Below are 24,887 nucleotides of genomic sequence, written 5' to 3'. Positions count from 1 at the left end.
GAGAGAATTAATAATCAGTAATTACTAATTAATTAATCACTAATCAATAATCAATAATCGATCGGTTTATTTACAAAACTCAGGGGCATCGAAAGGACTCGAACAAGGGACCGGGACCCGGGGAAGGGGCGGGGAGCTCCAACGTTCACTTGAGAAAAGCGACTTCCGGAATCTTCCCTTCCAGCTGGGCGGGAAAAACGGGAAAAAAAGGAAATAACGGGAAAAAATGGGGGCAAACAGGGGGGAAATGGGAAAAATGGGAAAAAATGGGGTGGGAATGGGGAAAATAACAGGGAAAAACAGAGTTAGAATGGGGGAAAACGGGAAAATAATGGGAAATAACGAGAAATGTGGGGGGAAATAGGGGAAAAATGGGGGGAAAATGAGGAAAATGGGGGAAAAATGGGGGAAAAATGGGGGAAAAATGGGGAAAAAAAGCCGACCTTGAGCTGGGTGAAGACCTGGCCGGCCTGGCCGTAATCCCAGTCGTTGTCCTGGAGGCACCTGGGAGACACCGGGGAGATTTTGGGGATTTTTGGGTTTGGTTTTTTTTTTTCTCCAGGAAATTTTCAGGGATTTTCGGGGGAATTTTCAGGGTTTTTAAAGGGGGATTTCTGGGGAGATGTGTGAGATTTTTAGGGAATTTTTAAAGGATTTTTGGAGGCATTTTGAGGGATTTTTGAGCAATTTTCAGGGGGGATTTTTGAGCCGTTTTTGAAGGGATTTTTGAGCCGTTTTTGAAGGGATTTTTGAGCGACTTTTTATGAGATTTTTGAGCGACTTTTGAAGGGAATTTTGAGCCATTTTTTGAGTGACTTTTGAAGAGATTTTGGAGCCATTTGTGACGGGATTTTGGAGCCATTTTTAAGGCGGTTTTTGAGCAATTTTCGGGGGATTTTCGAGCTGTTTCGAAGGGATTTTTGAGCCATTTTTGGGAGCAATTTTTGAACGACTTTCAGTGGGATTTTTGAGCCATTTTTGGGGAATTTTGGAGCCATTTTTTGAGCAATTTTTTCAGCTGCTTTCAGGGAGATTTTTGAGCCATTTTTGAAGGGATTTTTGAGCGACTTTTAAAGAGATTTTTGAAGGGATTTTTCAGTGACTTTTAATGAGAATTTTGAGCGACTCTTGGAGGGAATTTTGAGCCATCTTCAAGCGAATTTCAGAGGGATTTTTGAGCTGCTTTTGAAGGGAATTTGGAGCCATTTGTGAAAGGATTTTGGAGCCATTTTTTGAGCGACTTTTGAAGAGATTTTTGAGCTGCTTTTGGAGCCATTTTTGGAGGGATTTTGGAGCCATTTTCAGGGGGATTTTTGAGCGACTTTTGAAGGGATTTTTGAGTGACTTTTTATGAGATTTTTGAGCGACTTTTGAAGGGAATTTTGAGCCATTTTTTGAGTGACTTTTGAAGAGATTTTGGAGCCATTTGTGACGGGATTTTGGAGCCATTTTTAAGGCGGTTTTTGAGCAATTTTCAGGGGGATTTTCGAGCTGTTTCGAAGGGATTTTTGAGGCATTTTTGGAGCAATTTTTGAACGACTTTCAGTGGGATTTTTGAGCCATTTTTGGGGGACTTTTGGGCCATTTCTGGACAGTCCAAACCAGCGATTTTCAGGGGGATTTTCAGGCGTTTTTGGGGTGATTTTTGTTGGTTTTTGGGGTGAATTTGAGGGATTTCGGACTCACTTCTGGGACCACTCGAGGTTCATGCCCGACTGCCAGCGAAGGCCGCCAGCATCTCCTGCTGCTCGGGGGCATTTTGGGGGGAATTTTGAGTCATCCTCAGGTGGGTTTTTAAGGTTTTTTAGGGGGATTTCAGAGACTTTTTGGAGGGATTTTAAGGGAATTTTAAAGGATTTTTGGAGGTGTTTTGAGGGATTTTTGTAGGGATTTTTGAGCCACTTTTGAGCAATTTTCGGGGGGGATTTTTGAGCCGTTTTTGAAGGGATTTTTGAGCGACTTTTGAAGGGAATTTTGAGTGACTTTTTATGAGATTTTTGAGTGATTTTTGAAGGGAATTTTGAGCCATTTTTGGAGGGAATTTTGAAGAGATTTTGGAGCCATTTGTGACGGGATTTTGGAGCCATTTTTAAGGCGGTTTTTGAGCAATTTTCAGGGGGATTTTCGAGCTGTTTCGAAGTGATTTTTGAGGCATTTTTGGAGCAATTTTTGAACGACTTTCAGTGGGATTTTTGAGCCATTTTTGGGGGACTTTTGGGCCATTTCTGGACAGTCCAAACCAGCGATTTTCAGGGGGATTTTCAGGCGTTTTTGGGGTGATTTTTGTTGGTTTTTGGGGCGAATTTGAGGGATTTCGGACTCACTTCTGGGACCACTCGAGGTTCATGCCCGACTGCATGGCGAAGGCCGCCAGCATCTCCTGCTGCTCGGCCGAGAGCGTGGGCACGGGGCTGGACGAGGGCGTGGGCGCGGGCAGCGCGAACGCTTTGCGCAGCTCCTCGGGGCTGGCGCCGCGCACAAACAGCTCGTCGTTCACGATGCACAGCCTGGGCGGCAGAAATGGGGATTGGGGGGAAAAATGGGGGGTTTTGGGGGGTGGAAATGGGGTTTGGGGGGAATAATTGGGGTTTTGGGGGTGGAAATGGGGTTTTGGGGGGGGAAAGGGGGTTTTGGGGGTAGAATTGGGGTTTTGGGGGTGGAAATGGGATTTTGGGGGTGGAAATGGGGTTTTGGGGGGTGGAAATGGGGTTTTGGGGGGTGGAATTGGGGTTTTGGGGGGGGGGGGTGGAAATGGGGTTTTGGGGGGGGGAAATGGGGGTTTGGGGGAATAATTGGGGTTTTGGGGGGGTGGAAATGGGGATTTTGGGGGGTGGAAATGGGGTTTTGGGGGGGGTGGAAATGGGGTTTTGGGGGGTGGAATTGGGGTTTTGGGGGGAATAATTGGGGTTTTGGGGGGTGGAAATGGGGTTTGGGGGGAAAAAATTGGGATTTTTTGGGGGGGGAGAAATGGGATTTTGGGGGGGGAATAGGGGTTTTGGGGGGAATAATTGGGGTTTTGGGGAGTGGAAAAGGGGTTTGGGGGAAAAAAAATGGGGATTTGGGGGGGAACATTGGGGTTTGGAGGGAAAAAAGGGATTTAAGGGGGAAAATTGGGGTTTAGGGGGGAAAAAAAAGAGGATTTGAGGGGGGAAAGGTATATTTAGGGGAAAACCCATGGGATTTAGGAGCTGAACCAGGGGGTTTAGAGTAAAACCAGGGCGTTTAGGACCAGCCCAAGGGATTTAGGTGCAGCGCAGGGGGTTTAGGGTAAAACCAAGGGGTTTAGGATAAAAACCGTGGGATTTTGGGTGGGAAACACAGGATTCCAGGCCAGCCCAGGGGGCTCACCCGCTGTTGCCGGCCGGCACGGCGATGAACATCCGCGTGAACGCCCGCACCGAGTCCCGCGACTTCCCATCCACTGCGGGCACAGAGAGCAGGACGTGGGGGAAAAATGGGGGGAAAAGGGGGAAAAAATGGGGAAAAAATGGGGGAGGGAGAATGGGGAAAAGGGGAGGAAAAGGGGGAAAAAAATGGGGGAGGAATAAGGAAAATGGGGGGGGGAAATGGGGAAAAAAAGGAGGGGAAAAGGTGAAAAAAAATTCGGGGGGAAAAAAGAAAATGGGGGGAAAAGGAGGAAAAAAGAAAGGAAAAAAACCAGGAAAAAATAGGGAAAAAAGAAGGAAAAAGAGGGAAAAGGAGAGAAAAAAAAGAAAAAACAGGAAAGCAGAGGAAAAAGGAGAAAAAGGAGGAAAAAGGAGAAAAAGGAGGAAAAAAGAGGGGAAAAGCAGAAAAAGCACAGGGAAAAGGAAGGAAAAAGGAGGCAAAAACAATGGGAAAAGAGGTAATAAAGGAAGGAAAAAGAGGAGAATAAAAAGGAGAAAAAAAGAGGAAAAAACAGGAAAAAAGGGGGAAAAAATAAGATAAAAGTGGGGAAAAATAGGAAAAAAGTGGGAAAAAAGAGGGAAGAAAAAGAGGGAAAAAAATAGGAAAGAACTGCAGGAAACAGGGAGCAAAAAGGCAAATCCAAGTGGGACTGACCTTCCTTGAAGATGCCGTGGACGGTGAAGCAGAGCAGCGTGTTCTGGAACACAGGGGGGTCAGGGGGGCCCGGAATCGCCGGAATTCCCGGGAGTTTTTGGGGAATTTTTGGGGAATTTTTGGGGGATTTTTGGGGCCCCCTCACCGTCTGGGCGCAGATGTCCACCACGAGGGAGTTGACGTCGTGCTGGGTCTTGGGCAGCTCGTTCAGGAACGCCACCACGTTGAGCCGGGTGTGCTTCAGCAGCTTGAAGCGCATGGCTGCCCAGAGAGGGGGAAAAATGTCAGAACGACACCAAAAATACCCTGAAATCGCACCAAAAATACTCTGGAACTGACCAAAAATACCCTGAAATCACACCAAAAATACCCTGAAACTGCCACCAAAAATACCCTAAAATCGCACCAAAAATACTCTGAACACCAAAAATACCCTGAAACTGCCACCAAAAATACTCTGAAACTGCCACCAAAAATACTCTGAAACTGCCACCAAAAATACCCTGAAACTGCCACCAAAAATACCCTGAAACTGCCACCAAAAATACCCTGAAATCACACCAAAAATACCCTGAAATCACACCAAAAATACCCTAAAATCACACCAAAAATCCCCTGGAACTGCCACCAAAATCCCCAAAACAATCACCCCAAAAATACCCTAAAACCACCCCAAAAATCCCCAGAAAAACACCAAAAATCCTCCTAAAACTGCCACAAAAATCCTCACAAAAATCCGCCAAAAATATCCTAAAATCACCCCCAAATCCTCCTAAAATCCGCGGAAAATCCCCAGAAAAACACCAGAAATCCCCCTAACACCTCCCCAAAAATCCCCCCCAAAAACCCTAAAACTGCCCTAAAACTGTCCCAAAAATCCTCCTATACCCTCCAAAAAATTCCCCTAAAACCCCCCAAAATTCCCCAAAGAAAACACAAAAAGAAAAACCTCAAAATCTGCCCCAAAAAAACCCCAAAACCTCCCCAAAACCCCAAATTTGTCCCAAATTTCCCCAAACCCCCCCTGGCTCTCACTCGGGTCCTTCAGCTTCTTCACGTTCCGGCTGTCCTTGAAATACTCGTTCAGGCTGTTCCTGGAAATCCCAGTTAATTGGGCAATTAATGGGGTTTTAATTGGGAATTGATGGGGCTTTATTGGGGAAATAATGGGGAATTAATGGGATTTTAATTGGGAATTAATGGGATTTTAATTGGGAATTGATGGGGTTTTATTGGGGAAATAATGGGGAATTAATGGGATTTTAATTGGGAATTAATGGGATTTTAATTGGGAATTGATGGGGCTTTATTGGGGAAATAATGGGGAATTAATGGGATTTTAATTGGGAATTAATGGGATTTTAATTGGGAATTGATGGGGTTTTATTGGGGAAATAATGGGGAATTAATGGGGTTTTAATTGGGAATTGATGGGGTTTTAATTGGGAATTGATGGGGTTTTATTGGGGAAATAATGGGGAATTAATGGGGTTTTAATTGGGAATTAATGGGATTTTAATTGGGAATTGATGGGGTTTTATTGGGGAAATAATGGGGAATTAATGGGGTTTTAATTGGGAATTGATGGGGTTTTAATTGGGAATTGATGGGGTTTTATTGGTGGAAATAATGGGGAATTAATGGGGTTTTAATTGGGAATTAATGGGATTTTAATTGGGAATTGATGGGGTTTTATTGGGGAAATAATGGGGAATTAATGGGGTTTTAATTGGGAATTGATGGGGTTTTAATTGGGAATTGATGGGGTTTTATTGGTGGAAATAATGGGGAATTAATGGGGTTTTAATTGGGAATTGATGGGGTTTTATTGGGGAAATAATGGGGAATTAATGGGGAATTAATGGGGATTTAATGGGAATTTAATGGGGAATTAATGGGGATTTAATGGGAAATTAATGGGGATTTATTAGGGAATTAATGAGGTTTTTATTGGGAATTAATGGGGTTTTAATTGGGAATTGATGGGGTTTTATTGGTGGAAATAATGGGGAATTAATGGGGTTTTAATGGGGATTTAATGGGAATTTAATGGTGAAATAATGGGGAAATAATGGGGATTTAATGGGAATTTAATGGGGAATTAATGGGGAATTAATGAGGATTTAATGGGGAATTAATAGGGGAATAATGGGGATTTAATGGGGAATTAATGGGTTATTAATAGGGTTTTACAAAGGAATTAATGGGGTTTTATTGGGGAATTAATGAGGTTTGAATTGGGAATTAATGGGGTTTTAATGGGGGATTAACGGGGCGGTTTTGGTGGTTTAGGGGTGTTTTTTGGGGTATTTTTGGTGTTTCTGGGCTGGGTTTTGGGGTATTTTTGTGGGGTTTTGGGCTGTTTTGGGCTGTTCTTGGTATTTAGGGGTATTTTGGGGTATTTTTTGGTATTTTGGGGATATTTTTGGGGTATTTTTGGTGGTTTTGGGTACCTGGGGGGGTGGGGGCTGTAGGGGATGCTCAGGGGTGTTCTGGGGGTGATTTTGGTGTTTCTGGGCTGGTTTTTGGGGTATTTTTGTGGGGTTTTGGGCTGGTTTGGGCTGGTTTTGGTATCTAGGGGTATCTAGGGGCATTTAGGGGTATTTTTGGGGTATTTTTGGGGTGTTTTTGGGGTGTTTGGGTACCGGGGGTGTGTGGGGCCGTAGGGGATGCTCAGGGGTGTTCTGGGGGTATTTTTGGTGTTTCTGGGCTGGTTTTTGGGGTATTTTTGTGGGGTTTTGGGCTGGTTTGGGCTGTTTTGGGGTATTTATGTGGGTATTTTTGGGTTTTTGGGTGTTTTTGTTGGGGGTTTAGGGGGGGTGGGGTTTTGGGGGTATTTGTGTTTCTGTGGTTTTGGGGGATATTTTTTTGGGTTTTTTTTGGGTATTTTGTGGGGTTTTGGCTGTTTTTGGGTATTTGGTGTTTGGGCGGTTTTGGGGTATTTTGGGGTATTTTTTGGTATTTTTTGGTATTTTTGGGGTGTTTGGGTACCGGGGGGGTGTGGGGGCCGTAGGGGATGCTCAGGGGTGGTTTTGGGGTATTTTTGTGGGGTTTTGAGCTGGTTTTAGTATTTTGGGGTATTTAGGGGTGGTTTTGGGCTGTTCTTGGTATTTAGGTGTATTTTGGGGTATTTTGGGGTATTTTTGGGGTATTTTTGGGGTATTTTTGGGGTATTTTTGGTGTTTTTGGGGTGTTTGGGTACGGGGGTGGGGGGGATGTCAGGGGTTCTGGGGGTATTTTGGTGTTTCTGGGCTGGTTTTGGTATTTTGTGGTAGGGCTGGGTTTTTTTGGTATTTAGGGGTATTTAGGGGCATTTAGGGGTATTTTTGGGGTATTTTTGGGGTATTTTTGGGGTATTTTTGGGGTATTTTTGGGTTTTTGGGGTGTTTGGGTACCGGGGGTGTGGGGGCCGTAGGGGATGCTCAGGGGTGGTTTTGGGGTATTTTTGTGGGGTTTTGGGCTGGTTTTAGTATTTTGGGGTATTTAGGGGTGGTTTTGGGGTGGTTTTGGGCTGTTCTGGGTATTTAGGGGTATTTTGGGGTATTTTTTGGTATTTTGGGGATATTTTTTGGGGTATTTTTGGTGGTTTTGGGTGTTTGGGGGGGTGTGGGGGCTGTAGGGGATGCTCAGGGGTGTTTTGGGGGTATTTTGGTGTTTCTGGGCTGGTTTTTGGGGTATTTTTGTGGGGTTTTGGGCTGGTTTGGTATTTAGGGGTATTTTTGGGGTATTTTTGGGTGTTTTTGGTGTTTTTGGGTACCGGGGCGGGGTGTGGGGGCCGTAGGGGATGCTGAGCGAGCAGCAGGCGCCGTCGTGGTAGGCGTCCAGCAGCCCCTGGCGGTCACTGGAGTCGTACACGGAGTAATACCTGGGGGAAAAAACGGGGATTTTGGTAAAAACGGGAAACTGGGGGGGAAATGGGGATTTGGGGGAGAAAACGGGGAAAAAATGGGAAATTTGGGGGGAAAAAAATGGGGATTTAGGGGGGAAAAAAAGGGAATTTGGGGGAGAAAATGGGAAAAAATGAGAAATTTGGGGGGGAAAACCAGGGGATTGGGGGTTGGGGAGAAATGGGAATTTTGGGGAAAAATGGGGATTTTGGTAAAACACGGGAAACTGGGGGGAAAATGGGAATTTGGGGGAGAAAACGGGGAAAAATGGGAAATTTGGGGGGGAAAAAACGGGGATTTAGGGGGAGGAAATGGGAATTTGGGGGAGAAAACCGGGGGATTGGGGGTGGGGGAGAAATGGGAATTTCGGGGAAAAAAAGGGAATTTGGGCAGGGATGGGAATTTTGGGAGGAAAACAAGAAAAAACAAAAAGAAAATTTGGGGGAGATGAAGGGGATTTGGGGGGAAAGAAAAGGGAATTTTTTGGGGGAAAATAGGGTTTGGGAAGGGTGTTTTTTGAAATATTGTTGGGGGGGATTTTTGGGGGGGTTTTGAGGCGATTTTGGGTTTTTTGGGGATTTTTTTGGGCACTCACTGCTGGAGGAAGCGCAGCACCAAAGCCTTGAGGTCGTCAGAGCCGAAGTAGCTGCCCTAAAATGGGGGGGACACAGTGAGACCCCCGCTGAGGGTGGGGGGACCCCAGAAAATGGGGAAAAGACCCCAAAAAAGGGGAAATTCCCCCCCCCAAAAAAAAGGGGGGTCCCACCTTGCAGGGCGGCAGCGTCGTGGGCGCCTCGACGTCGAAGGCGATGGGGGGGGGGAGCTCGTGCCCGTCCTGGGGGGCACAGGGGGGAATTGGGGAGGGGGCAGCGATGGGACCCCCCCCCCAAATATGTGGGGATGGTCCTGAACCCCCCCAGGGTCAGAGAGAGCAAAAAATCCCCCCCAGAGAGCAAAAAAATCCCCCCAGAATGGGTCAGAAACGCCCGGAAATACGGGGGGAACCCCCCCTCAAAAAGGGGGGGCCCACAGAGACCCCCAGAAACCCTCCAGAGCCCCCCAAACCCCCCAGGACCCCAAAAACCCCAAAATCCCCAGAATTCCCCTCAGAGCCCCTCCAGAGACCCCCAAACCCCGCCAGGACCCCAAAAATCCCCCCCAAATTCCCCCAGAACCCCCAAAATCCCCTCAGATCCCCCAAATCCCCCCCAGGACCCCCCTCAAGACCCCCCAAAACCCCCAGGACTCCCCCAGGACCCCCAAGACCCCCCCAAATCCCCCCAGGACACCCCAAATCCCCTCAGAGCCCACCCAGGACCCCAAAAATCCCCCCCAAATCTCCTCAGAGCCCCCCAGATCTCCTCAGGACCCCCTAAATCCCCTCAGGACCCCTTACCCCCCCCCCCCCAAATCCCACCAGGACTCCCAAAAATCCCCCTCTGAGCCATCAAACCCCCACCCAGGACCCCTCCAGACCCCCTAAACCCCCTCAGGGCTCCCCAAAATCCCCCACATCCCCCCCAGAAAAACCCCCAGACCTTCCCAGGACCCCCCAAATCCCCCTCAGATCCCCCCACCAAAATCCCCCCACCCCCCAAATCCCCCCCCCCAAGACCAAGACCCCCAAAATCCCCCCAGGACCCCCCGAAGCCCCTCCAGACCCCCAGGACCCCCAAAATCCTCCCCAAACCCCCCCAGGACCCCCAACCCCCCCAGGACCCCCCAAAATCCCCTCAAGACCCCTTTAAACCCCCCCAAACCCCCCCAGGACCCCCCAAACCCCCCAGGACCCCTCAAGACCCCCCAAAATCCCCTCAGGACCCCCCAAAACCCCCTCCAGACCCTCCCAGGACCCCCAAAATGCTCCCCAAACCCCCCCAGGACCCCCAAACCCCCCCCCAGGACCCCCCAAAATCCCCTCAGGACCCCTTTAAACCCCCCCAAACCCCCCCAGGACCCCCGACTCACCAGGCGCAGCAGTTTGGGGAATCTCTCTCTGACGGAGCTGCCGGGGGGGGGCACAGTGGGTGGGGGAGGGGCTGAGCAGCCCCCCCGGGACCCCCCCCCAGAATCCCCCCCCCCAAACGCTGCCCCTGCCCCTCCCCCACCCTCCCCGGGGGGTTTGGGGGGTCCTGGGGGGAGGGGCTTACCTGGGGTACTCACCTGGATTGGGGGGGGGGGGAGACCCCAAAATCCCCCTCGGGGGGTCCGGGGGGGTTTGGGGGGGGTTGGGGGGTTGCAGAGGTGGGGGAGGGGAGCAGAGAAAAATTTTGGGGCGAAGGAAAAAAAAGGAAAAAGGCAAAATTTGGGAGGCGGAGAAGAAAAATTTGGGGAAAAGGAGAAAAAAAAAGAAAGGGGGGGGGGGGAAAGGAAATTTGGGGGGGGAAGAAATTTGGGGGTTCAGGAGAAAGGGAGGAAAAGGAAAATTTGGGAAGCAAAAGAAGGAAAAGGAAATTCAGGATGTAGGAAAGAGAAAAAAGGAAATTTGGGGGTCTCAGAAAAGGGGGGAAAAGGGAAATTTGGGGGTCTCAAAAAAGGGAAATTTGGGCATCTCACAAAATTCAAAATTTTGGGGTCTCAACAAAGAGAAATGAAAAATCTTGGGGTTTTGAAACAAAAGGGAAATTTGGGGGTCTCAGGAAAAAGGGGGAAAGGAAAATTTGGGGTGCGGGGAAGGATTTGGGGGAAGCCAGGAGAGGAGGGGAGGGGGAATTCTGGGGAGGGGTCCCAGGGGGAATTTTGGGGGGGGGGTCTCATCCCTTGGGGGGGTCCCAGGGCAGTCTGGGGGGGGGTCCCATTTTTGGGGGGTCCCATCCCTTTGAGGGGGGGGTCTCATTTTTGGGGGGGGTCTCAGCCCCTCCTGGGGTCTCATTTTTTGGGGGGGTCCCGGGGGTCTCCCCCCAGGCCGAGGCCGCTCCCCTTGGGGGGCCTGCCCGGGGTGGGGGATTTGGGGATTTTTTGGGGATTTTTTGGGGATTTTTTGGGGGATTTTTGGGGATTTTTTGGGGATTTTGGGGTAATTTGGGGAGGGGTCTCCCCAGGCGAGGCCGGGCCCCTCGCGGCTGTGCCTGGCTTAGGTCGTCCCTCCCCGAGGGATCTTACCCGTCACTGGCTACCAGCCCTCGGGGGGGGCAGCGGCTGTGGGGGGAGACCCCCGGAGACCCCCGGGAATGGGGGGGACAGAGACCCCCAAGGAGACCCCCTGGGAATGGGGAGAGAGAGACCCCCAAAGGGGGAGAGAGACCCCCAAAGAGACCCCCGGGAATGGGGGAGAGAGACCCCCAAAGGGGGAGAGAGACCCCCAAAGAGACCCCCGGGAATGGGGGGAAAGACCCCCGGAGACGCCCCAAAGGGGGACAGAGACCCCCACAGGGGGGGAGAGAGAGAGAGACCCCCATCAATAGAGATCCCCACAGGGGGACAGAGACCCCCTGGGAGAGACCCCAAAGAATGAGGGGGAGAGACCCCTGGGAATGGGGAGAGACCCCCGGGAATGGGGAGAGACCCCCGGGAATGGGGAAAAACTCCTGGAAGAGACCCCCGGGAATGGGGCAGGAGAGACCCCCGGGAATGGGGAGAGAGAGAGAGAGAGACCCCCAAGAGAGACCCCCAAAAATGGGGGGGGGGCGGGGGGAGGAGAGAGAGGGATGGGGGAGAGACCCCCAGGGTGGGGGGGGAAAGGGGAAGGGAGAGGGAGGGAGGAAGAGGAGGGAGGGAGGAAGAGGAGGGAGGGAGGAAGAGGAGGAAAAGAGGAAGAAAAGGAAAAACAAAAAAAAAAAAAAGAAAAACAAAAGGAAACTGAAGGAAAAAGGAAAGAGGAGCCCAAATGGGTCTGGGGGCTCTGGAACATGAGCAGAGTTTGGGGGCGCAAAAGAGAATTTGGGGGACAATTCTGGGACACAAAGGAGGATTTGGGGACAATTCTGGGACACAAAGGAGGATTTGGGGGACAATTTTGGGACACAAAGGAGGATTTTGGGGACAATTCTGGGACACAAAGGAGGATTTGGGGGACAATTTTGGGGACAATTTTGGGACACAAAGGAGGATTTTGGGGACAATTTTGGGACACAAAGGAGAATTTTGGGGACAATTTTGGGGACAATTTTGGGATGCAAAGGAGGATTTGGGGGACAATTTTGGGACACAAAGGAGAATTTTGGGGACAATTTTGGGACACAAAGGAGATTTTTTTCCACAGTTTTGGGAGACAAAAGGAGAATTCTGGGGACAGCTCTTGGTGGGTCCGGCAGACAGCGACCCCTCCTGGTCCTGGGGGTCCTGGGGGTCCTGGGGGGGTCCCCAGGTGTGTCCCACCCCCCAGGTGTGCAGCACTGACCCCATGGAGCTGCTCTGCTCCCTGCAGGACTCACACAGGGGTACCTGGGGGTCCCTGGGGGTCTCTGGGGGTCCCTGGGGGTCCCGGGGCTCTGTCCCACCCCCCAGGTGTGCAGCACTGACCTGATGTAGCTGCTCTGGTCGCGGAAGGAGTCGCACAGGGGGTTCCCATCGAGCCACAGCTCCTCCAGCTTCAGCCCCTTCACCTTGTCCAGCTCCCGCTCCGACTTCAGCTGCAAAGGAAACCCGGGATACACCTGGGTTACACCTGGGATACACCTGAGATACACCTGGGTTACACCTGGGATACACCTGGGATACACCTGGGTTACACCTGGGATACACCTGGGTTACACCTGGGTTACACCTGGGATACACCTGGGATACACCTGGGTTACACCTGGGATACACCTGGGTTACACCTGGGTTACACCTGGAATACACCTGGGATACACCTGGGTTACACCTGAGATACACCTGAGATACACCTGGGTTACACCTGGGTTACACCTGGGTTACACCTGAGATACACCTGGGTTACACCTGGGTTACACCTGGGTTACACCTGAGATACACCTGGGACACACCTGGGTTACACCTGGGTTACACCTGGGTTACACCTGGGTTACACCTGGGTTACACCTGAGATACACCTGGGTTACACCTGAGATACACCTGGGTTACACCTGGGTTACACCTGGGTTACACCTGGGATACACCTGGGTTACACCTGGGTTACACCTGGGTTACACCTGGGTTACACCTGGGTTACACCTGGGTTACACCTGAGCACACTCAGTGGGGCTCCCAGAGGAGTCTCAGGCAGGGCTGGGGGGTCCCAGGGTGGGATTTGGGGTCCCAAGGGGTCCCAGGGGGGTCCCAAGGTCAGTTTTTGGGTCCCAGGGGAGATTTGGGGTCTCAAGAAGGAATTTGGGGGGTCCCAGGGTGGGATTTGGGGGGTCCCAGGAGGATTTGGGGGGTCCCAGGTGGGATTTGGGGTCCCAGGGTCAGATTTGGGGGTCCCAGGGGGGGATTTTGGGGTCCCAGGGGGGATTTGGGGGTCCCAGGGGGATTTTGGGGGTCCCAGGTGGGATTTGGGGGTCCCAGGAGGATTTGGGGTCCCAGGGGGATTTGGGGTCCCAGGTGGGATTTGGGGGTCCCAGGGTGGGATTTGGGGGTCCCAGGGGGATTTTTGGGGTCCCAGGGTCAGATTTGGGGGGTCCCAGGGGGGATTTGGGGGTCCCAGGGGGGATTTGGGGGTCCCAGGGTCAGATTTGGGGGTCCCAGGGGGGATTTGGGGGGTCCCAGGGGGGATTGGGGGGTCCCAGGGTCAGATTTGGGGGGTCCCAGGAGGATTTGGGGGGTCCCAGGGGGATTTGGGGGTCCCAGGGTGGGATTTGGGGGTCCCAGGTGGGATTTGGGGGTCCCAGGGTCAGATTTGGGGGGTCCCAGGGGAATTTGGGGTCCCAGGGGGATTTGGGGGGTCCCAGGGGGATTTGGGGGTCCCAGGGGGGATTTGGGGGTCCCAGGGGGATTTGGGGTCTCTCCCACCTCGTTGCGGGACAGGTCGAGCACTTTGAGCGCCGGGGCCTTGAGGGGCAGCTCGGCCAAATCATCCAAACGGAACAGGCGGTTACTGCCCAGGTTCAGGGACTGCAGCTGCGGGAAACGGGGCGAAAAATGGGGAATTGGGGAAAAAATGGGGTAAAAATGGGGAATTGGGGAAAAATGGGGTAAAAAATGGGGAATTGGGGAAAAATGGGGAATTGGGGAAAAATGGGGTAAAATGGGGAATTGGGGAAAAAACCGGGAATTGGGGAAAAAACGGGGTAAAAAATGGGGAATTGGGGAAAAAATGGGGTAAAAATGGGGAATTGGGGTAAAAATGGGGAATTTGGGGAAAAAACCGGGTAAAAAACGGGGAATTGGGGAAAAAATGGGGTAAAAATGGGGAATTGGGGAAAAAATGGGGTAAAAAATGGGGAATTGGGGGAAAAAATGGGGAATTGGGGAAAAATGGGGGAAAAAAACGGGGAATTTGGGGAAAAACGGGGTAAAAAATGGGATTTTGGGGAAAAAATGGCGCAAAAAATGGGGAATTTGGGAAAACACGGGGTAAAAAATGGGGAATTTGGGGAAAAAACGGGGAATTGGGGAAAAAACGGGGTAAAAATGGGGAATTGGGGAAAAAATGGGGTAAAAATGGGGAATTTGGGAAAAAATGGGGAAAAAATGGGGAATTTGGGGAAAAAATGGGGCAAAAAATGGGGAATTTGGGGAAAAATGGGGAATTGGGGAAAAAACGGGGGAAAAAATGGGGAATTGGGGAAAAATGGGGTAAAAAATGGGGAATTTGGGAAAAAATGGGGTAAAAATGGGGAATTGGGGAAAAGCGGGGTAAAAATGGGGGAATTGGGGAAAAAATGGGGAATTTGGGAAAAAATGGGGTAAAAATGGGGAATTGGGGAAAAAATGGGGGCAAAAAATGGGGAATTTGGGAAAAAGGGGAATTGGGGAAAAAAGGGGTCAAAAATGGGGAATTGGGGAAAAACGGGGTAAAATGGGGAATTTGGGGAAAAAACGGGGTAAAAAATGGGGAATTGGGGAAAAAATGGGGCAAAAAATGGGGAATTTGGGAAAAAATGGGGAATTGGGGAAAAACGGGGTCAAAAATGGGGAATTGGGGAAAAAACGGGGTAAAAATGGGGAATTTGGGGAAAAAATGGGGAAAAAATGGGGAATTTGGGAAAAAATGGGGAAAAAATGGGGAATTGGGGAAAAAACGGGGAAAAAATGGGGAATTGGGAAAAAATGGGGTAAAAATGGGGAATTTGGGGGAAAAATGGGGAGTTTGTGGGGGAAATTGGAGGTTTTGGGTGGGAAATGGGGAGTGTGGGGGGAGAAATGCAGAGCTTTGGGGGAAAACCAGGAGATCTGGGGGGAAAATGGGGATTTAGGGGGAAATGGTGGGGGTTTGGGTGGAAAAATGGGGAAAAAATGGGATTATGGGGAAATATGGGGGCTTCAGGTGGGAAATGGGGAGTTTGGGGGCAGAAATGGGGGAGAAATGGGGATTTGGGGGGAAACCGTGACATTTTGGGGAGGAAAACTGGGGGTGGTTCCAGGGGAGAAATGGGGAAGTTTTGGGGGAAAAAAATGATTCTGGGGGAAAGAGGGTCTGGGGTGCCGGGGGTCCCAAAAAGGGTCTGGGGTCCCAAAGTGGGTCTGGGGTCCCAAAGTGGGTCAGGGGTCCCACCTCAGGGATGTTGTCCTCGATGATCCTCAGCACCACCCCCATGGAGCTGCGCTGGTTCAGCACCACGTCGATGCTCTGGGCCACCAGGTCTGGGGGGCACGATGGGGGTCAGGGGGTCCCTGCAGCCCCCCGGGACCCCCCCAGGACCCCCGGGCTCACCGGGGTCCACGCGGAGGCTCTTGAGGTCCAGCGCCTTCTGGGAGCCGTCGTAGCGTTTGCTCATGCACAGCTGGGGAGGATGAGAGCCTGGCACCCCGAAACTGACCCCAAAACTGCCCCGAAACTGACCCAAAACTGACCCCAAAACTGACCCAAAACTGACCCCAAACTGACCCAAAACTGACCCCAAACTGCCCCTAAACTGCCCCAAAACTGCCCCAAAACTGACCCCCAAACTGACCCCAAAACTGCCCCCAAACTGACCCCCAAACTGACCCCAAAACTGCCCCAAAACTGACCCAAAACTGACCCCAAAACTGACCCCAAAACTGACCCCCAAAACTGCCCCAAAACTGCCCCAAAACTGACCCCCAAAACTGACCCCGAAACTGCCCCGAAACTGCCCCCAAACTGACCCCAAAACTGCCCCGAAACTGCCCCCAAACTGACCCGAAACTGACCCCAAAACTGCCCCAAAACTGACCCCAAAACTCCCCCGAAACTGCCCCCGCTGACCCCCAAAACTGCCCCGAAACTGCCCCCAAACTGACCCGAAACTGACCCCAAAACTGCCCCGAAACTGACCCCAAACTGCCCCAAAACTGACCCCAAACTGACCCCAAACCGACCCCAAAACTGCCCCAAAACTGCCCCCAAAACTGACCCCAAACTGACCCCAAACTGCCCCAAAACTGACCCCCAAAACTGACCCCAAACTGACCCCAAAACTGCCCCAAAACTGACCCCAAACTGACCCCCAAACTGACCCCAAACCGCCCCAAAACTGACCCCAAACTGACCCCAAACTGCCCCAAAACTGACCCCAAAACTGACCCCGAACTGACCCAAAACTGCCCCAAACTGACCCAAACTGACCCCAAAACTGACCCCAAACTGACCCCAAAACTGACCCCAAACTGCCCCCAAACTGCCCCAAAACTGCCCCAAAACTGACCCCAAAACTGACCCCAAACTGACCCCAAAACTGACCCCAAAACTGACCCCAAACTGACCCCGAACCGACCCAAAACTGCCCCAAAACTGCCCCCAAACTGACCCCAAAACCCCCCCCAAACTGACCCCAAAACTGACCCCAAACTGACAAAACTGACCCCAAAACTGACCCCAAACTGACCCCAAAACTGCCCCCGAAACTGACCCTAAACTGACCCCAAACGGACCCCAAACTGACCCCAAACTGACCCCAAAACTGACCCCCAAACTGACCCCAAACTGACCCCAAAACCCCAAACTGACCCCAAAACTGACCCCAAAACTGACCCCAAACTGACCCCAAAACTGACCCCAAACTGACCCCAAAACTGACCCCAAACTGACCCAAAACTGCCCCAAAACTGACCCCAAAACTGACCCCAAACTGACCCCAAACTGCCCCCAAAACTGACCCCCAAAACTGACCCCAAACTGCCCCAAAAATGACCCCCAAACTGACCCCGAACTGACCCCAAAACTGCCCCAAAACTGACCCCAAAACTGCCCCCAAACTGCCCCAAAACTGACCCCAAACTGCCCCAAAACTGACCCAAAAACCATCCCCAAACCATCCCAAATCCCCAGCACCCCGGAACTCACCCAAAACTGACCCGAAACCATCACAAATCCCTGAGACCCCATACACTGCCCCAAAACCAGCCCTGGCACCCCAAAATTGACCCAAAACCGCCCCCAAACCATCCCTGGGACCCCAAAATCATTCCAAACCCCTGAGACCTCAAAACTGACCCAAAACCACCCCAAAACCGCCCCCAAACCATCCCAAAACCGCCCCCAAACCATCCCAAAACTACCCCAAAACCACCCCAAACCCTCCCCAAAACCATCTCAAAACTGCCCCAAATCCACCCCCGAGACCCCAAAACTGCCCCAAACCCCCTTAGACCCCCCAAACGATCTGAAACCACCCCAACCCTCCCTGAGCCCCCAAAACCGTCCCCGAGACCCCCAAAGTGCCCCCAGACCCCCCCAGAACCCCCCGGGCACCTTGAGCTGCTCGATCTCCTCAGGTTTGAGCTCGTTCTGCAGCGACTGGGGCGGCGCCGACGAGTTGATGACGATGACAACCTGGGAGGGCGGGGCAGGCGTGGCAGGGCGTGGCAGGGAAGGGCGTGGCAGGGAAGGGCGTGGCAGGGCGTGGCAGGGAAGGGCGTGGCAGGGGGCGTGGCAGGGCGTGGCAGGGAAGGGCGGGGCAGGGAGTTACCCCATGGCCATCCCACAAACACCATCCATCCCATAAACGCCATCCCGTCCCATCCCTAAATCCCATCCTAAAATCTCACCCCGCCCCATCAACTCCATCCCATGAATCCCTTCAATCCCATAAACCCCATCCCACAAACCCCATCCATCCCACGGCCACCTTCCTGCTCCCATCCATCCCATAAATCCCATCCTGTCCCATCCCTAAATCCCATCCTACAAATCTCATCCCATCCCATCCCACCCCATCCCATCCCATCCCATCCCATCCCATCCCATCCCATCCCATCCCATCCCATCCCATCCCATCCCATAAATCCCTTCAATCCCACAAACCCCATCCATAAACCTCATCCATCCCACGGCCACCTTCCTGCTCCCATCCATCCCATAAAACCTCATCCCATAAACCCCATCTACACCATCCCTTAAACCCCATCCCTTAAATCCCATCCCTTAAATCCCATCCCTTAAACCCCATCCCATAAATCCCATCCCATAAACCCCATCCCATAAATCCCATCCCATAAATCCCATCCCTTAAACCCCATCCCATAAATCCCGTCCCTTAAACCCCATCCCATAAATCCCGTCCCTTAAACCCCATCCCATAAATCCCATCCCGTAAATCCCGCCCCATAAATCCCATCCCATAAACCCCATCCCATAAACCCCATCCCATAAACCCCATCCCATAAACCCGCCCCATAAACCCCATCCCATAAATCCCGCCCCTTAAACCCCATCCCACCCCTAAATCCCATCCTACAAATCCCATCCATCCCCTAAACCCCATCCATCCCTAAATCCCTTCCCTTCCCATAAACTCCATCCCACCTCCCTGGTCCCGTCCATCCCACAAATCCCGTCCCATAAACTCCATCCCCCCCAAATCCCACCCTACAAATCCCATCCCACCCCACCCCATCCATCCCATCAATCTCACCCCGCAAACTCCACAAATCCCATCCCCTAAATCCCATCCCATCAATCCCATCCCCTAAACCCCACCCCAAACCCCCCAGACCCCATAAATGCCCCCAGACTCCATAAATCCCATTCCAGATCCCATAACTCCCATTCCAAACCCCATAACTCCCATTCCAGACCCCATAATTCCCATTCCAAACCCCATAACTCCCCCCCAGACCCCATAACTCCCATTCCACACCCCATAAATCCCATTCCAAACCCCATAACTCCCCCCAGACCCCACAACTCCCATCCACACCCCATAAATCCCATTCCAAACCCCATAACCCCCCCAGACCCCACAAATCCCCCCAAACTCCATAAATCCCATTTCAGACCCCATCAATGGCCCCAGACCCCATAACTCCCATTCCACACCCCATAACTCCCATTCCACACCCCATAAATCCCATTCCAAACCCCGTAACTCCCCTCCAGACCCCACAAATCCCCCCAAACCCCATAAATCCCATTTCAGACCCCATCAATGGCCCCAGACCCCATAACTCCCATTCCAAACCCCATAACTCCCATTCCACACCCCATAACTCCCATTCCAAACCCCATAAATCCCATTCCAAACCCCATAACTCCCATTCCAAACCCCATAAATCCCATTCCAAACCCCATAACTCCCCCCAGACCCCATATCTCCCCCCCAGACCCCATAACTCCCATTCCAAACCCCATAAATCCCATTCCAAACCCCGTAACTCCCCTCCAGACCCCACAAATCCCCCCAAACCCCATAAATCCCATTCCAAACCCCATAACTCCCCTCCAGACCCCATAACTCCCCCAGACCCCATAAATCCCATTCCAAACCCCATAAATCCCATTTCAAACCCCATAACTCCCCCCCAGACCCCACAAATCCCCTCCAGACCCCACAAATCCCCCCAAACCCCATAAATCCCATTTCAGACCCCATAACTCCCCCCCAGACCCCATAACTCCCATTCCAAACCCCATAAATCCCATTCCAAACCCCATAACTCCCCCAGACCCCACAAATCCCCCCAAACTCCATAAATCCCATTTCAGACCCCATCAATGGCCCCAGACCCCATAACTCCCATTCCACACCCCATAAATCCCATTCCAGACCCCATAACTCCCCCCCAGACCCCATAAATCCCATTCCAGACCCTATAAATCCCATTCCAAACCCCATAAATCCCATCCAAACCCCATAAATCCCATTCCAAACCCCATAACTCCCCCCAGACCCCACAAATCCCATTCCAAACCCCATAACTCCCCTCCAGACCCCACAAATCCCATTCCAAACCCCATAACTCCCCTCCAGACCCCACAAATCCCCCCCAGACCCCACAGCCCACCTTGTAGTTGTCCCTGTCGGTGATTTTGCGCGACACCTGCTTGAGCGCGCTGGCCGTGGTCGCGTCCTCCACGTAGAACTGGGCCCGGTTGTGGTCGTAGTGGAACTGCAGGGGGGACAGGGGGGTTTGGGGTGGGACGGGCTCCCAAATCACCCCCAAATCACCCCCAAAATCATCTCAAAATCACCCCACAAAATCATCCCAAATCACCCCAGAATCACTCCAAAATCATCCCATAAAATCGCCCCCCAGTCACCCCAGAATCACCACAAAATCGTCTCATAAAATCACCCCAAAATACCCCAAGATCACCCCACAAAGTTACCACAAAACCACCCCAAAATACCCCAAAATCACCCCACAAAATCACCCCACACTCACCACAAAATCACCCCAAAATTGCCTGAAAATTTCGCTCTACATTTCCCCCAAAATCCCCCCGGGATCCACAGCTGGAACCCCAAAATCCCCCCAGGCTCCAGGGCTGGAACAGGGCTCTCCTGAGACCCCAAATCCCCCCAAAATCCCACCACGATCACCCCAAAATCCCCTCAGGACCTGAGGCTGCAATGGAGCCCCCTGGGATCCCAAATCGCCCCAGAATTCCTCTGGGATCCTCCCAGGATCCCAAATCCCCCAAATCCTCCTGGGATCCCAAATCCTTGTAGCATCCGGAGCTGGAATGTGGCTCCCCTGGGATCCCAAATCCCCCAAAATCCCCCAAAATCCCCCAAAATCCCCCAAACCCCCCGAGCACCGACCTCGACGGGGGTGAAGGGGACGCTGCAGAGGTTCTGGATGGAGCTCAGCAGCCAGGACTTGTCGTACTTCTTGCCATAGGGGATCTGTGGGGTCACCCCACGGGGCGGGGAAACGGGGAAAAAAAATGGGAAAAATGGGAAAAATGGGAAAAAATGGGAAAAATGGGAAAAATGGGAAAAATGGGAAATGAAATAAACAGAGAGGGAAATAGAGCAGGAACAGGGGAGAGAGAAAAACGGGGAAGGGAAGGGAAGGGAAGGGAAGGGAAGGGAAGGGAAGGGAAGGGAAGGGAAGGGAAGGGAAGGGAAGGGAAGGGAAGGGAAGGGAAGGGAAGGGAAGGGAAGGGAAGGGAAGGGTGAAAGGGGAAAGTGAGAGCAGGAGGGAAACGGGAGCAGAGCTCAAACTCTCCAACCCCAAAACCAACCCCAACCCCAAAACCAACCCCAACCCCAAAACCAACCCCAACCCCAAAACCAACCCCAACCCCAAAACCAACCCCAGCTCCTCCTGGTTTCTGTGCCCAACCCCAAGCCCAGCACTCCCAAATCCCAGCGTTCCCGCTCCAATCCCCCCTTTCCTTTCCTCAATCCCATTCCCACCCCACTCCCAATCCTCAGCCCATCTCCAATTCCCTGTTTCCCATCCCAATCCCATCCCCCACCCCAATCCCACTGTCACCCCATTCCTACCCCGATCCTGATCCCACTCCCACCCCATCTGCAATCCCATCTTGATGCCATTCCCACTCCCACTCCCACTCCCAATCCCAATCCCATTCCCGTTTCCGTGACTTTGAACCAGCTCCTGCCCCCATTCCCGTTCCTGATCCCGTTCCCCGTTTCCCCGTTCCTGTTCCCGTGATTTTGAACCAGCTCCTCCCGCCCCCGTTCCCGTTCCCATCCCCATTTCCCGTTCCCCGTTTCGGCCCCGTTACCGTGATTTTGAACCAGCTCCTCCTGCCGCCGTCCCGGCCGGCGCCGCCGCCGCGCTCCCCGGGCTCCCGTTTCACCGTGATGTTGATGTTGGCCAGGGCGGCCCGAGCCCGGCGCGTACGGAACGCTGGCAACGGCGGCAACGCAATCGGTCAGCCGGGAATAACGCCGGGGAAAAACCGGGAACAACGGCAATTGTGGGAATAACGGGAACGGCCAGCCGGGAATAACCCCGGGAATAACCCGGGATGGGCCGGGAATGACCCCGGGAATAACCCGGGATGGGCCGGGAATGACCCCGGGAATCAGCCCGGGATCCGTCAGCCGGGAACACCCGGGGTGAGCTGGGAACCCCGGGAACCCCTCTGGGACCAGCCCCGGTATCCCTGGTGTGTCCCCGGTGTCCTCGTTATCCCAGGATCCCCGTTATCCCGGTGTCCCGGTGTCCTCGTTATCCCGGTGTCCCCATTATCCTGGTGTCCCCGGTGTCCTCGTTATCCCGGTATCCCCGTTATCCCGGTATCCCCGTTATCCCGGTGTCCCCCTGGTATCCCCGTTATCCCGGTGTCCCCGTTATCCCGGTGTCCCCGTTCCCCCCGTTCTCCCCGGCACTCACTACCGCCCGCGGGGCCCCTCGTGCGCCTCGGCCATGGCGACGTCGCCGTCGTCGTCGTCGTTGCGGGCGCGGCCCCGGGCGCGGCCCCGGGCGGTGACCTCGCTGTACAGCTTCCCCCGGAACGGACCCCGGCCCTTGCGCCGCCGGGAGCCGGGGAACGGCCGGGAGCCCACCCGGTCATCGTGCTCTGGGAATAACGGGATAACGGGAATGGGAACGGGAACGGGAGCCGACCCGGTCATCGTGCTCTGAGGGGATAACGGGATAACGGGAATGGGAACGGGAACGGCCGGGAACCCACCCGGTCATCGTGCTCTGGGAATAACGGGATAACGGGAATGGGAACGGGAAACGGGATAACGGGAATGGGAACCGACCCGGTCATCGTGCTCTGGGGATAACGGGATAACGGGAATGGGAACGGGAATGGGAACCGACCCGGTCATCGTGCTCTGGGAATAACGGGATAACGGGAATGGGAATGGGAAACGGGAATGGGAACCGACCCGGTCATCGTGCTCTGGGAATAACGGGATAACGGGAATGGGAAACGGGAATGGGAAACGGGATAACGGGAATGGGAAACGGGAACGGGAAACGGGATAACGGGAATGGGAACGGGAATGGGAACCGACCCGGTCATCGTGCTCTGGGGGGGATAACGGGATAACGGGAATGGGAACGAGAACGGGAACGGGAATGGGAACGGGAATGGGAAACGGGATAACGGGAATGGGAAACGGGATAACGGGAATGGGAAACGGGAACGGGAGCTGACCCGGTCATCGTGCTCTGGGAATAACGGGATAACGGGAATGGGAACGGGAAACGGGATAACGGGAATGGGAAACGGGAACGGGAAACGGGATAACGGGAATGGGAACGGGAATGGGAACGGGAATGGGAACCGACCCGGTCATCGTGCTCTGGGGGGGATAACGGGATAACGGGAATGGGAACGAGAACGGGAACGGGAACGGGAATGGGAAACGGGAACGGGAAACGGGATAACGGGAATGGGAAACGGGAACGGGAGCCGACCCGGTCATCGTGCTCTGGGAATAACGGGATAACGGGAATGGGAACGGGAAACGGGATAACGGGAATGGGAATGGGAACCGACCCGGTCATCGTGCTCTGAGGGGATAACGGGATAACGGGAATGGGAACGGGAACGGGAACGGGAACCGACCCGGTCATCGTGCCGTGGGGACGGGATAACGGGGCTGAAACCAGGAACGGGAACAGGACCAGGGAATAGCACCGGGAACAGGACCGGGGATGGAAGCAGGGACGGGACCGGCACCGGGACCCAGGAACGGCACCGGAACGGGGAACGGGACCGGGAATGGCACTACCGGGAACAGGGACGGGAACGGGAGCGGGACCCGGGGATGGCACCAGAACAGGGAACAGGACCCGGGAACGGCACCGGGAACAGAACCGAGAGCGGGACCGGGACGCGGGAATGGCACCGGGACCGGGACGCGGGAATGGCACCGGGACCGGCTCCGCCTTCCCCTGCCCGCCCTCTGCGGCTCCACCCCCGCCCCCCCGAGCCCTCCGGGACACCGGGAGCAGCCCCGGGAACGGCACCGGGCTCTCCCCCGTTCCAAACTCCCCATCCCGGAGCCCTCACCGGGCACCGCCACTCCGGGAGCACCGGGAGCGGCCCGGTCCCGCTCCGGAGCCTCACACCGGGCACCGCTGCCGGCCCGGGGACGCCGGTACGGCCCGGCCGCGGGGTCCCTCCCGCCGCGGGGTCCCTCTGGCCGCGCTGCCGGTGCCGTTCCCGTTCCCGTGTCCCCGCTCCCCTCCCGGTACCGCCCCCCCCATCCCGGGCCTACCGCCACCCGCCGGGCCCGCCCCGCCGCGCTCCCTCCCGGCTCCCTCCGCCGCCCGGGGCTGCCCTGGGGGCCCTCCCCGCGTTGCCCGCGTTGCCCCCCGGAGCCCCCGGAGCCGCCGGCGCCCCCGCCCCGCTCACCGCTGTACCCGCCCCCCTTCCCCTCCTCCGCCATCGCCGCCGCCGCCGCGGCCTCCCCGCCGCGCGTCCCGCTGACGTCACTTCCGCCCCGCCGCCTCGCGCGCGCACGCGCAGTGGCCACAACCGCCCCCCATTTCCCGCTCCGGAGGTCGCGGGTTCGAATCCCGGCCCGGGAGGAAAAAAAGAAAAAAACACAAATCGGGGTTCGGGGGGGCCCCGGGGTTTATTGGGGGGCTCGGGGGGGCTGCACCGCCCCCCAAAGGCTCCCCTGGGGCCAGGGCAGCCCCCAGACCCATCCCCAGCGGTCCCACGGCTTTACCGGGGGGGTTCTGTTCCCACGGGGGTCCCGCAGCCCCCGCGGGGGGCAGAAATGGGGTCCC

The 24,887-nt window shown here is 53.9% G+C and overlaps 2 protein-coding genes across 2 annotated transcripts in view; one reads left to right on the top strand and one right to left on the bottom strand.

The window, feature by feature from the left end:
- FAU (FAU ubiquitin like and ribosomal protein S30 fusion) overlaps positions 1–24,887 on the top strand; it is a 581,541-nt gene that overhangs the window by 335,103 nt on the left and 221,551 nt on the right. The gene's annotated exons all lie outside the window — the stretch shown is intronic.
- On the bottom strand, positions 48–24,591 carry NXF1 (nuclear RNA export factor 1). The gene is given in 22 exon segments (XM_030970021.1): positions 48–184; positions 444–504; positions 2,325–2,507; positions 3,349–3,421; positions 4,042–4,084; positions 4,187–4,302; positions 5,077–5,135; positions 7,799–7,906; positions 8,524–8,579; positions 8,695–8,763; positions 9,897–9,933; positions 12,390–12,499; positions 13,818–13,925; positions 15,523–15,611; positions 15,682–15,751; positions 17,683–17,763; positions 20,214–20,318; positions 20,975–21,058; positions 21,910–21,988; positions 21,990–22,034; positions 22,524–22,710; positions 24,508–24,591. Coding segments are annotated over 22 exon segments (1,836 nt in total). The 5' UTR covers positions 24,542–24,591; the 3' UTR covers positions 48–145.

The sequence above is a fragment of the Camarhynchus parvulus genome, unplaced genomic scaffold (assembly GCF_901933205.1).
Source record: "Camarhynchus parvulus unplaced genomic scaffold, STF_HiC, whole genome shotgun sequence".
Classification (NCBI taxonomy): domain Eukaryota; kingdom Metazoa; phylum Chordata; class Aves; order Passeriformes; family Thraupidae; genus Camarhynchus; species Camarhynchus parvulus.
Note: the sequence above shows the minus strand (reverse complement) of the source record. Positions and strands in the feature narration are given on the sequence as shown.